This window comes from Anopheles coustani, chromosome 3 (assembly GCF_943734705.1).
Source record: "Anopheles coustani chromosome 3, idAnoCousDA_361_x.2, whole genome shotgun sequence".
Lineage (NCBI taxonomy): Eukaryota > Metazoa > Arthropoda > Insecta > Diptera > Culicidae > Anopheles > Anopheles coustani.
In genome coordinates this window covers 45,188,918-45,199,091 of record NC_071288.1, presented here as the reverse complement: position 1 = coordinate 45,199,091, position 10,174 = coordinate 45,188,918, and the positions used below count along the sequence as shown (strand labels likewise).

The following is a 10,174-nucleotide window of genomic DNA, read 5'->3' as shown; positions in this document are numbered from 1 at the left end:
ACTTAGGATCGTAAAGGTACATGCTGAGCAGCCTCTAATGACATAAAGAATGGTTTTGTTTTACTTTTAGCGGAATCAAAAATGTTGCTTAGAACCATAATCACAAACTGCTGCCTTTATTAAGATAGTAGTCAATCAAGCCATGTCTAAACCTATGGCGCCACAATCTATTTCGTCCATTCTGCTAATTTAATTTTAAATTAAACTTTTTTACCGTAACAAAGATCTACATTAATAATTCTAAACTCCAAATGCAAGTGAAACACACTCCACTTCAATTTTATTCTTTTAGTACCAAAATAAAGGTATCATAAGATAGACAACGAATCACGGTTGATTTGTGCGAAACACAGCCTTATCAAACATATTACAATCAAATCGATCGTTAGTGTGTAACATTGGAACATCATATTGTGTTCAAGAAAGGGAATGCGAATTTTTAAACAAAAAATCAGTTCGAAATACATGTAGTAAGAAAGAAAAATATATTCCGGATGCGGTAAGATTTATACAGAATAAAATAAAAATTAAATTTCATCAGATTGTGTTTTGTTTTTGTTTATGATGTTACGAATCCCCTAAGGAAAGTCCCTGGAAACAAAAATCAGATATGTTAGAATCCTTGTCCAGTTCCAGTTCGGTAGTGCATCAGAGCGGATGTTAGCAGTGCACGAGTTTCCTGAAGGGTTAGCAGAAAAGTAAGGTTACGGCACGACCGCGTGGTGACGCCGAGCTGGAGCTCAGGTCAGACAAATCCTAGCTGCCGCACATGTCGTGCTGTTTGAGTCAATCAAGCGGACCACGAGTTTTTGTGTCTTGACAACGGAAGGAATTATCCCTGCCGGGGACGGCGGGTGGACATATGGCTTTTATTGCCGGTCCTTAAGGACGAGCCCCTTCATAGGAGTTCGGACAGAGTCGGTACGCCTCTGGTTACGAGTAAGGGAACAAATTGTTCGACTTAGCGTAGGAGGATATACCCCGACTTGCTAATCGAAAGAAGAAGAAGAAGAAGAAGAAGAAGAAGAATCCTTGTCTTTTGTCTGAAAAATCTCTTCCACTCACGATACCTGCCAAGACAGTCGAAACTGTGACTACACCGGACATTTATAGTTCCAGTGCTCACATACTCCTCTGAGACATGGCCAAAAATCTGACGAAACTCCTTTAACAATGTTCAAGAGGAAGCTGCTCTGCAGGATTTTTGGCTCCGTTTGTGAGGAGAAAAAATGGGCGAGCCGATATAATGACGAACGCTTTGAGTTGTACGGAGACCCCACTATCGTACAGCGAATTAGACTCGCCAGGCTTTGGTGGGCTGGTCATATCATGCGAATAGACCGGACGATCGTGCCTGTAAAGTACTTTTAGGCCGTTCCGAAGGACAGAGGATGGCGTAGAAGAATCCGCCAGAAAAGCAGGGATATGGGATTGGAACAGTGGCGAGCGAGCGTGAGTGGTTTCGGATGGAGCTTTGTCAGGCCAAGACCGCTCAGCGGTTGTAGAGTCACATAAGTAATCTCTCAAATTCCTTTGCTTTCCATAAAGGATTACCCCAAAATGGATGGGGGTACCATCCCTTTTTAATCAATCCAGTTCCTGGTATATACTGGAAGCAAAGGATCCAAACAACGAATAAACTCCGGCTGCTGAATGATAAACGAAAGTAAAAGGAGGATTACAATGGCTCCATCAATCCGAAGCTTTAGTTACAATTGTTGAAAGTCTATGCGACCTAAATCTTCCACTTACAATACATGTCAAGGCATTAAATGCGACTCCAACATAGTTACTTTGTCCTAAGCTACACAACCTTTCTTAGCCCTGCTCGAGAGGAAGATAAGGAGGGGCAATGAAGGAGAGTGGCAACAGAATTGTATCAGTTTGGTAACTGAGAACGATTATGAATGGAGCTCGATCAGGACAAAGACATTCATTTCACATAAAAATATATGTTATTTGTTTTATAAAGTTCATTAGCAAAAATAATGTAATTAATTTTAAATGGTCCATACGTCGGCACAGTAGTTACTTTCGCCTCGTCTAGAGGCCATTAGTACATTCCGTTAGTACCTCACGCATTCACATCATCATCGGAATCGTCACTGCTCATTATGACTCTTCGGTAAGTTGTTCGATGGTGCTTTAACTCAATAGTTCAGGTAAAACATAACTAAAGTGCTTAGTTGAGCATGCACTCCGCTTTTTGGTGGCTCTGAACACGAATGGTTTGTTTTCGACTTCATTATGACGCGAGGCTGCACCAGGATCTTCGGCATGATGTCTGAATGTGAATTTGATTTCGGACGAGGTGCCCAATGACGCAAATGGTCGAGCCGTAGTTGGTCCAGATGTTTGTGTGATAGATTCTTTCCGTCGATCCGATGTTGCAAACGCAGAGAACACGTTAGACTTCGGTGGCTCGGGAAGTCTAACATCTGGCAGGACGAGTGGAACGGCGAATTTGAACAAGTCCCGACATTTGACGGACGTTACTTTCTGTTCGTGGTGCTGCTGCCTGCGCTCAAGTATTCGGGGCACGATTAGTTCTTTGAAGGGAAATGATTGGCGGCGTTCTGGCGTCTGCAAATGTATCACACAGCTGTTTGGTTGACGACGGAATGAGTTCTCAGGCGGTTCCCTAATCACATTTTTCTGACGCAAAAATTCGTTTGCTGCACACCTACGCGCCTCAGCCAGTGGGGCAGAAAATGTGGCCAGCATTCTGGTTTTTATCTGATTGTCGTCAAAGGCCCTCTTGTTTTTCTTCACTGCAGACGCGGAAGTCCGACTGGACATCATGCGTTGTTCGATGTTATATCTAGGGTTACGTGGCACAGCAGATGCGCCACCATAACGCGTGACCCCGTCGTAGAAGGGAGATGCCAAGGAGGAACGTGCGACTTTGTTATGCGATGTCGACATGTTACTGTAGATGGATGGATTAAATGCGGGCTGTTTGTTCTGAGACTCCGAAACACTCCCGTGGTTCTCTCCTCTACAGTTCTGGTTCTGGTAAGACCAAAAGTTTTGATAATTTGTCGATCCACCCTGGTTTCGCTGCCTGGCAATCGAATACTGTATTGAGCTGCTACGCTGAAGGGAAAAATCTACAACATTCAACTGGTTCCGATGCAAATGGGCTCTAAGGCGATTGATTCGATCGCGCCGCGTCTGTCCCAAGTTCGTCGTTGATGGGGAAAATAGGATATTTCTCCAGTCAGTTGGACTGTCGAGCCGCATTCGTTTAGATACCATCTTCTCGCAACTGTTGCCGGTTGAACATTTCCTTTTTACATGCTCGATTGGAACAGGACCTTCTTTGTTTGGAGTATCATCCTCTTTCCTTAGTTGAAGATATTGGTTGAATGACGGTGTTGTTTCTACTGCCCGACGACTTCGTGAAAAAACTGTTGATAACATGTTCTGCACATTATGCGCTTTTCCGACGAAAGAAGCTTCCGCACTGTCGGAAATAATAGAAGAACTACCGGAAGCTAATCCTTCCGTCGAAGCATCAATTTGTAGAGACATTTTGTTTGAATAACACGCCTTGAACACACTTTGAACGCAAGACACCCGTATCTGAAAATTGATGGTGGTTACACTGTATTTTTGATGCCGGAAGCACTTGAATCGGTGACTTGAAAAGCACTTGGAAGGTTTCTAGAAATTTCAAATTCTTGTAGTCATAAGAACGGTAAATTTACTCGAGTAACGCACCAGTTCTCTTTCGTACATCAAATACAGATACCCATGTAACGTAGGTTCACTTAGATTAAGAACTTACTTTAAATGGTTGATGAAAAGGCAACACTGTAAGTAACCGTTTCATATTGTGAATAGTTGATGTTTCGTTAACAATTTTGAATATAATGAACCCTGAAAGGGTGTCGTTCATTTTATATTTCTATTTAATTGCTTCATGTTGGCAGCGCTGAGAATGACAGCTATGCAGCTGGTGGTGGGAACCCATTCGAGGATTCATACCCGGAATTGAATCCAGGAACTTTGGTAATCAAAACTTTAACCGTCACCCGTTCAACCGCCTACCCGGGTAGTTTTCAGAGTTTTGTTTTGTTCTAACTTTTGATTGGATTGACGTATCGGCATGAAATTTTTAGAATGCCTAGAAAAACTAATTTTCTATCGTTTTGCTAAAGAAAAAAAAATTCCAAGGAATTTAAATAATTTTTATTTGCGTTTTTCGGTTGATACCCCTCAAACGTTCAACCGGACTACCCGGGTAGTCCATACATTTTGTATGGGAGATTCCGTTTTCTTGTATTTAAGACTTAATAACTTTTTATCTAGACGTCGGTTCGATTTGAAATTTTCAGTGAAGATACTTGAGGGTGTTTCCAAAAATATTGTATAATTTTTATAATTTTAAAAATTCATTAATTATGTTAATTTGAGGTTCCAAAAAATTTCACCATTCACATTTAAAACCATTTATCTGTGTAGTTCATATATTTGACATAGAAGTTGGCTTTTTCTGTATTTTAGTACTGATATATTTGCTCGTAAATACTTATCTACTTGAAATTTTTTGGAAAATTGCATAACATATTGTAAAAATTAATTAACTCTCTGTCGCTTCATGCTACCTTCATGCTCAAACTGGGAACAGAGTTTTGTCCGTTATTTAATTCTTTTTTCGTCAGAAATGTTGTTGCTAGTAATTCTTCTATAAGTCTGTTCGGTTTTATCTATTCTAAGGATTGATATTTTCCATAACACGCACTTTTACTTAGCTTTTCTTGTACTTTGAATCACACACATAGTCGACTAGAAGCGGATCAATAAACGTGTTTGTGGCGCACATTTTCTGAACAAATTGATGTGTAGCATACTTGTATTTAATATTAGATTAAGATTTTATTACCTATACGTAAGGCATAAATGTTTGAATTATCGAATTCGTGTTTTCGAATGAAACATTCCTACTTGAACATTGAACATTTCTCAAACACTTTTGGAAAAAAAATTGAATAATTTTCTGAAAATTTCAAGCAATTCAGCTTTAATGATCAAAAATATGTATACTGAAATACAGAAAATGCAAGCTCCTATCTAAAATGTTGAAGCTACACAGGTTTGGGTCATAGATGTGAAGGGTGAATTTTTTTGGAACCTCAAATTAACATATTTAATGAATTTTTAAAATTATAAAAGTTATACAATATTTTGAGAAACACCATCAAGTATCTTCACTGAAAATTTTAAATCGATCCGACGTCTAGATAAAAAGTTATTAAGTCTTAAGTACAGGAAAACGGAGTCTCCCATACAAAATGTATGGACTACCCGGGTAGTCCGGTTGAACGTCTACGTATGTAGGTTTGGTTGAACGGGTGACGGTTAATACACGTAAATTAAAATACAAACAGTTGCTAGTAACACATGAACAGTAATGTTAACAGGTCGACATTACTAATGATCATATGATTGATCGTATTCTAATGTTTCTACATTGACCTGGGTTCACCGTTCCAATCCCCCCCGTGAAGTGGGTTCATTCGTCGTCGAACATCGCTAGACACGAAAACAGGGACGTTTGTCCACGCCCAGGTATTGCAGTGGATGTGTTGATTTGTTCGAATTAGTTAAATTTGGGACCGATTATCCTTTTTCTTAGCGAAACCCAAGTGCCTTTTTCGCCGCGATGTCTTCAACGGTGGAAAAAAATGAATACCCGAAAGCGTCAAGTAAGTAGCGACAATCGAATGCATCAGTGCAATGGAATGTGTTGGAATCGCAAAGCTATACGCATGTAAACAAACGATGCAGTCCTATGGACACACCCGCATTTTAAATCATAGTCTTCTAATGAAACTGCAACTTACTACGGCTAATGATCTACTTCATCAACACTCTTTAGATGCGCTGGTGCTCGGAGCGGTCCTTTCATACGTTGCGGCCGTATTTCTGTTGATGAGCTTTTGCTCTCCGTACTGGATCGTGTCGTATCCGGAGTCGTTCAGCAGCTTCAAGAATATGGGGCTGTGGGAGTACTGCTTCCGCGATTTCACTTATCCGTACTACCAGTTTCCGAAGCAGTTCAACGGATGCCATCACATATTTAGCGAGGTAAGTTGACTAATCTTCGATCCATGATTTGCTAATTGCATTTGCTAATGATGTCTGGCGGCGGATCGTTTAATTGCAGGAATATTATGTGATTAGGGAGTATCTGCTGCCGGGATGGCTTATGGTGGTGCAAGGATTCATGACGATTTCCTTCCTGTTCACCTTCGGCTCGTTGATCATTATGGCCTGTGAGATTGTTAGGTGGCCACTGAAGTTTGTGCTGCGTTACGAATGGCTGCTAAGTAGCGTCTCTTTTGCCGGAATCGCTTCATCTTGTAAGTTGATAACGCCTCTTCTTCCTATGTACTATAGATAACACTTCCTCCCTCTTGCGTCTTGCAGCTTTCTTCATGTTCTTAGCCGTGGCCATCTTCGGGGGCAACGCGTACAGACGCGATTGGCTGATGTACCCGAAGTTCAACGTGCTTTCGTGGTCGTATGAGCTGGCGGTGGTTTCGTTCATGATTCTTGGGCTCGCTGCACTGCTGCTGTACAAGGAATCGCGCAAATCGTACGAAATGCGCCGCGAGGCCAAGAATCTGGTAATGCAGATGCAAATGCACGAACCCGGGTATCACCCATCTCATCACACCAGCCGAAGCCTGCACAGCGGGGGTTACATATAAGCTACAACGACCAACAGCAAGCTTCCGGTCCCAGAAACCAACAACGAGGATGAATTGTCCTGTATTCTACCTCTCCGATAACCTCACAAAGCTTATGGAGAATCTCTATCATATCATCGTATACATGACGCTTATACCGCGTTACACAACAGCACTGCATAATCAATTGGACTTAAATGTGACAGGATAATTTACATTTCCTTTAAAAAAAAACGTAACTATACACACATCTTCGATCAGCGTGGCCTTATTGAAACTACATAAGTCGGTTCGTTTGAACCCTCGGCTTTGCCAGGCTTAGAGCAAGCGAAGTGCCTCAATGTGACGCAATTTTTAAAAAAAATCTATTCTAATCGAAATTAATTGTAAATCTTATTGCGAAGCTTAATCGTGCACAAAAATTAGCACATTTCGTTAGACCCGTCCGTCCGTACGTAGAATTTAGCTTTTCTATTTTTTTATATACACTTTTTAACGATAACCTCTCGTTTAGCCTCAACGCAGTTCTTACGTTTTAGCTCGATAAGAGTAGTATTACTTTTCATAACAGTAAATGTCTTGCCCTTTGAGAAATGCATGCCATTTATGGCAGTGGCAAAAGCAATGTAATTTAGCATTGCTTTCGTAAGAAGTGCATGGATGTGAGAACTGATTAATCTCATGTTGATGTTTACCGTCCATACAATATCTTTAGTAGTAGAAATGCAGCATTAATGGAAAACATAACATTCCGTCCAACCGTATAAAACATACGCCTAAATGCATAATTCACCCTTAGAGTAGTAAAAAGCAATCGACGAAGACATTTTTGAAAAATGATAAATTTTGTTGTAATAAATAAACATGTGGATAAATAAAAAAGTGTGTCTTGCTTTCGCGTATAAAAATTTTCGAACATTAATCCTTAATTTGAAAAGATGGTTTGTCAATCTTCTCAAGATATGTATCATATAATTGGTTACAACTGATTATGATTGCAAAGATTAATAATGAGTACGTAGAGTCTTTTATGATCCAGCCGATGCTCAATGCTGCGAAGATAACGTTCTAGCTCGAGGGTGCTATTTTATTACTGCTTGTATAGCACTTATCGTTCAGTGGTCTTCTTTTCTTGTTAAAACACAAGTCCTTTCGTTCGCTTGTAAACACATTAACATAATTGATATGACCGATGGCAGGTCAGAAGCACGAGCCGCAGATGACCTTTATGAATGGATTATGATAAAATTCGACTTACCCGGCTTATTGTATAGTAGACACTCTTCAAACACAGTCATCATGGCCGCTTCACTAATATTTGCGTCGATCACGGTTAGTGGCGCTTGCTGAATCAAGTGGGTATGTGATTTAATCTGTGGTGAAGAAGGTAATTAACAGTACCAATATGTAATCGATAATTAGCTAAAAGCGGTTTTTATAGAAGTAAAATGTAATGTGCACGGTATGCAGTAGGTTGATGCCAAGACCATTCAGCTAAAATAAATCATATACTTTTATATTCTGTAGTATTTGAAGCTTGCTAGCTTAAATTTGCTAAACTTTGCTTACAATAAGATTACATTTTATTCTGTGCAGTTCTCTCAATAGGAAACATCCGACCTAGGTATTTACATCATTTATCCTCATATAATGCAATTTAGCTAAGCTTGTAGTCTGAATGTATTTTGTCTTAAAGCCTTTTTAAAAAGTGAGGTAGTTGTAACAACTCATTGAAATAAAAACTACGTACCGTAATCGGATGCATGTGAAAATTCGAGAAGCTATACTAAAATCCGTGTCCTTCAGTATTTTTGTTTTTCAGGTTCAATTGTGTTTATAATGTTGATATTCCCCACCGGAAGCTTGATTATTCCACCAGAAACCCAAGGCGAATCCAAAGCACGTACACAAACGCACGTGCCGCATAAAACGTGAGAGGGGCAATGGAAAACCGACCGACCTAATATCAACAAGCGACCATAAATAACCGCAAATGACTGGCAAAGGATCAGGATGGGGCTCGATTGATTGTGAAACAAGTGCAATTGCTGGTTTGTTTTATTTTTTGACAGCACGTTGATGCATTAATTAAATAAACCTGCCACGGATTCCGGTCGGAGTGGACGAGTGTTTGCCCTTCACAAAGACTGGAGTAATTTATTGCACAATGGTGAGTGGATTCACGGGGCCCAGGATTGTGATTGACAAATTTCAATTTCGACGATGAACGATGGACGTTTGATCGGTCCGCGTGCGAGTGGAGATGGATATGCGGATACATTTGCGCACTGAATGCCATTCAAATGGCGCTTGAATTCTTAATCAATCATTCATGCAAAACGTTAGATTGCGAAAAAAGTTTCGAAAATTAAAAACAAAACATTCTAGAAGGGATAGGAAAACAAGAAATTTTTTCCCTTCGCTTAAGGTCCCATGTAAATAGGAAAAAGTGTAGTAAAAATATCGGTTTCAAAATCCGCGCGCATAATGCTTTTTTGAGAAAAATAATTTTTAAAATCCTTCAGCTACTTACCCATTCCGGCGTGATGGCTTGATGGGCGGCCATGTCACCCACAACTAGCCGACAGTCTCCGCTTCGGTCGAGCAGCACGGAAAAGCTGGCCGTTGGACAGGTGCCAAGGGTGACAATCGATGCTCCGCAATGATCTGGCAGTAGCTGCCGAATATAGGCCCCATTCTGGAGGAAACGGATAAAGGGAAAAAGCCATTACGGGATTCCGCTCCCATCGGAAAAACCAAACTCGGCCAACAAGCCCAGAAGGGTGTGCTGGGAGGAAATTAGTAACACTATCTCTTGGTACACTGCTTTGGCTGACCGAGCAACAGCAGCAGAGTACGACACTTCTTCGCCAGCTCGAGATTGCAAGATACTCACTTGGTCATTGCCAACGGCCGAAATTAGATTAACGTTTCCATAAATTTTGTAAATCCCTTCGGCGATATTGCGCGCTACACCGCCTGGTGACGTGGTCTGGTTGGCATGGTACGTTGCCCCGTCGAGCTGGAACGATACAGTACGGCAATGGAAATCGTGAGCAAACTGTCTCAAAGCGTGCGGTATGGATTATAGCACTATTCTAAAAAAGTAGCACACCACGAAAAGAATGCAATACGTCATGGCAATGAATGGCAAATGGACTTACTGTGACTAGAGGCAGCAGTGCTACAAATAAGTGTAAAAATAAGTGTACTTATTTTAACTAGTTGGGAGCATCCCAAAACATTAAACGTTAAAGAATAGAAATAGCTGTTGGTCACATACTAGAAAAACACTTTAAACATCAACCGTGTTTGATTTCACATTTTTTCCAATCATGTTTGACTTAAGTTTTCACGATTTTTTATACAGTAGCAATGAAAGTTTTTTGATTGCTCAAGTTCTTCAAAAGTTCGCTGGGTCATGTAAACTGGTTAGACAAACCAAAATCAAACCACGCTTACTGAGACTAACCGAA

At 40.5% G+C, this 10,174-nt stretch overlaps 2 protein-coding genes across 2 annotated transcripts in view; one reads left to right on the top strand and one right to left on the bottom strand.

The window, feature by feature from the left end:
* Positions 1-10,174, bottom strand: part of LOC131272158 (uncharacterized) — a 188,747-nt gene that overhangs the window by 8,971 nt on the left and 169,602 nt on the right. The window contains exons 8-10 of the mRNA XM_058273799.1: positions 9,595-9,720; positions 9,232-9,396; positions 7,957-8,071 (exon numbers count right to left, since the gene is read on the bottom strand). Of these exons, the coding sequence (XP_058129782.1) occupies positions 7,957-8,071; positions 9,232-9,396; positions 9,595-9,720 (406 nt within the window). The remainder of the gene's footprint in view (positions 1-7,956; positions 8,072-9,231; positions 9,397-9,594; positions 9,721-10,174) is intronic.
* Positions 5,564-7,001, top strand: LOC131272169 (uncharacterized). The gene is made up of 4 exons (XM_058273819.1): positions 5,564-5,711; positions 5,885-6,093; positions 6,173-6,368; positions 6,436-7,001. The coding sequence occupies exons 1-4, from the start codon at positions 5,669-5,671 to the stop codon at positions 6,717-6,719; spliced, it is 732 nt and encodes a 243-aa protein (XP_058129802.1). The 5' UTR covers positions 5,564-5,668; the 3' UTR covers positions 6,720-7,001.

Excerpts from the sequence above, each read along its gene's own strand:
- LOC131272169 (XM_058273819.1), top strand. The coding sequence starts at position 5,669 with ATGTCTTCAACGGTGGAAAAAAATGAATACCCGAAAGCGTCAA. Across the intron at positions 5,712-5,884 it reads TGAATACCCGAAAGCGTCAA|ATGCGCTGGTGCTCGGAGCG; the intron begins GTAAGTAGCGAC and ends AACACTCTTTAG. Across the intron at positions 6,094-6,172 it reads GCCATCACATATTTAGCGAG|GAATATTATGTGATTAGGGA; the intron begins GTAAGTTGACTA and ends GTTTAATTGCAG.